The sequence below is a fragment of the Frankliniella occidentalis genome, unplaced genomic scaffold (genome assembly GCF_000697945.3).
Source record: "Frankliniella occidentalis isolate FOCC.00 unplaced genomic scaffold, Focc_3.1 Scaffold16, whole genome shotgun sequence".
Lineage (NCBI taxonomy): Eukaryota > Metazoa > Arthropoda > Insecta > Thysanoptera > Thripidae > Frankliniella > Frankliniella occidentalis.
Window position 1 is genome coordinate 1,639,882 of NW_026267146.1, and position 2,979 is coordinate 1,642,860.

General features: G+C 65.4%; 1 protein-coding gene across 1 annotated transcript in view; it reads left to right on the forward strand.

Annotated features, from left to right (window-relative positions):
• Positions 1-272: 272 nt before the first annotated feature.
• LOC127748859 (muscle-specific protein 300 kDa-like) overlaps positions 273-2,979 on the forward strand; it is a 62,394-nt gene continuing 59,687 nt past the window's right edge. The window contains exon 1 of the mRNA XM_052264149.1: positions 273-1,098. Within this exon, the coding sequence (XP_052120109.1) occupies positions 273-1,098 (826 nt within the window). The remainder of the gene's footprint in view (positions 1,099-2,979) is intronic.

Below are 2,979 nucleotides of genomic sequence, written 5' to 3' on the forward strand. Positions count from 1 at the left end.
GTGCGGCCGCGCGGACACCCCCAGCCCTGGCGCAGCTGCGCTGCAGGCGGTCAGAGGCATTTTAAAGACACGCCCGAAACATTCCAGCCAAGCTGTGTTATTTTCTCCATAGGGGCATAGCTTCCCCCACTTCCGGGCCATTTCCTCCACTGTTTTCATTCCATTTCCCTTCACATTCCCACCCACCCACATTCCTTCGGGGCCGCGCGTGACGTCTCTGCGCGTTCGATGGTGGCGGAGTGCGTCGTCGTGCACCTCGCCATCCCGCGGACATGTCGGTCCCCGGAGGAGGCCACGGGCGCGGCGGCCAGGAGGGTGAAAGGGCACTCACGCCCAGCCCCCGGCCCAGCCCGCGGGCGTCGCGGCGCTTGCAGCAACGCGTCGAGTTCTACGAGACCGGCTGGTCCGTGGGCGCGGTAGCCCCCGAGGGGGCGGGGGCCTCGCGCCTGGACGTGGCCGAGGTGGAGCGTCGCTTGGAGGCGGAGCGCCGCAACCGCCGGGACGCCGTTGGCCCCGGCCGGCTGCAGGAGACGGTCCGTCTGCGGCCGACGCCCACCTCGTCGCCACGGCCGACGTCGCCCCTGCCGCCGAGGGCGCCACCCCGCGGCCTCCCGGGCCTCCTGTTGTCGTCACCGGAGGACCCCGCCTCGCTAGAGGAGACCTACGAGCGCACCGATGAGGAGGGCGACCTGGTGACCGGCGCCAGGATCGTGACGAGGGAGCGAGTCAGCGTGCGGCGCAGCGTCCGCGAGGTGACTATCAGCAGGACGCCGTCCGACGACCACCTCGTGGACGACTCGGCCTACCAGTCCCGCGTGCACGGGCGGTACACGGAGCAGGCATCCACGGCATCCACGGCAAGCGGGCTGCTCTCGCCGACGTCCATCACCACGACGAGGAGCCTGTCCTCGTCGCAGACCTCGCTCAGCGGCCAGTTCCCGTCCGAGGAGAACCTCGCGGGGCTCGTGAGGACGCCGTCGAGGGAGCGCCTCGGGGAGACGGAGTGGTACGCGGACCTGCACCACACCGAGGCGTCCCGCAGACACGAGCTGGTTCGGCGGGCGTCCCAGTACGACAAGCACATCCAGCACATCCGAGGTACTCGTCGTCTGCGACCCTTAGTTTTCCCTCGCGCCCTCCCCCTCCGCCCGTATGTGACACTATTCCTTTCCTGGGGCTACATTCTTCTGCATCGATTCGGTAGCTCGAATGTCTCCACTGTCAGCCGTGCCGTCAGGCGACGCGAAGGCTGGTACCACAAGGACCCTCCTCCCACACTCCCTACTGGGGGTCGGCGGAGGTGGATTGGGGGGGGGGGCTTTCGGGTTAATAGTCCTGGATGCATCGTGTGGCTTTCGGTCAAATCTCCCTTGCACATCGGCAGAGAGGTCAGAGCGGGTCAGAGCAGAGCCCAGCGGTGGTCCCCGGCTTCATTAAGGAGCTCCGCGGTCAGGTTCACATTTTTACTTCGTGCCCGTCGGGCACCACAAGATGTGGCTGCCATTCGACACACTTGGGCGGTGGAGCGGAAACCATAGATAGGCGCCTGCAGCCCCGCCCCGCCCCGCCGATGCACCGTCATACACCTGTTGAGCACGCGCTGAGCACCGCGGGCCCGGGCCGGGTCCGCACCGCAGTCGCCTGCACTTCGACGGCCTCGACCATCGATACGGTTCGGCGCGGTGGGGAGCAGGGGGTAAGGGGCAGCAGCGGTGGTCTCATCAGGATCAGCGGAGCAGGGGAGAACCACATAAGCCAGCAGGTGTCTATAGCATTCCACGGGGATCGAGTGACTTTCAGTGTTCCCAGATATCAGCGCGGGGCAGCCCATTGCCGAAACCCGGGCGGCCGCGGAGGCGTCGTCCGTTTCGGCCCCTCCACTCAACGCAGTTTGAATATCTCCCGCCCGGAATGGCTTGATTGGGTCTCGCGGGGCGGAGAAGGTAAACGGCACGACTACACAACGAGTTCGCGTGCTGCGCCGCCGCCGTCCTGCAGGCCGGACCATGTGTGTTGTGTTCGGCCCGTGGTCCGGCCGCCGCCGGCCGGCCTCGCCCTGCGCACGCGAGCGAGATGGAGCTGCGCACCGGGCTGGTTGGGGCGTTGGGGCCTTAATCGTGTGCACCTGCCCTTCCCTTCCGCCAGACGCACGGAGGAGGAGTGCGCGGAGGCCGCCGGTTGCCGCCGGTGAACATACACGAACCGTTCATTTCCCTCTTTTACCCGCCACACCTGGCCAAACCTTTTTTGTTTTTCGGCAGCTCACGTCCTCTGCCCGCCGCCGCCTCTCCCTTTCCTGCAGAGTTCGCTAAACTAATCGCAGCTGCCTTGTAAGGGACGCCGGCGCGCGGGCTGCGGCATGTGTTTCCGATGCTCGCGCGGGTCAGCGGCGCTTTGGGGCTCGGCTGGACCCGGCCTGCCCGGCAGCCTCCCCCGCAAAGAGGCGAGTCGCCCTGTGAGATCACCCGGTGTCATCTGTTTTGCATAACGCTCGCGACCGCCGCCGTCCTTGCGTGCGTGTCCAGAAAGAGAGAGAGAGAGGGAGGGGATCGTTCAAGGATGTCGCGGTGCAGCATGGTGCAGCCCGCACGGGGCGGGGCCGATATGGTGCGGTTGAGAGCGAGAATAAATGAATAAAATCAAATCACTCCGACCACCGTACATAGCGGTGCGTGTACGAAAATCCCGTTTGGCCAGGCGCGCACGCCGCGGCCTCGCCGAACCGCTTTTCTGATACAATTATTTTATTTTTCATCACTCTATCCTCCTCATCTCGTCCATTCCTGTCGACGGCCACGTTATGTAAAACGTTTAATTCGGGTCTCAAGGCTTCCTTCCCAGGCCGTGTTACGTGAGAGGGGAGTGTATGGAAGTGCGAGAGAGAACATCGTCCCCCCGATATCGTTCTCACTCGCACCCGTCCAGCTCGCTCGCTCTCACTGATCCGCGGCATGCTCAGGCCGCGCGGCGTGGCCCGGC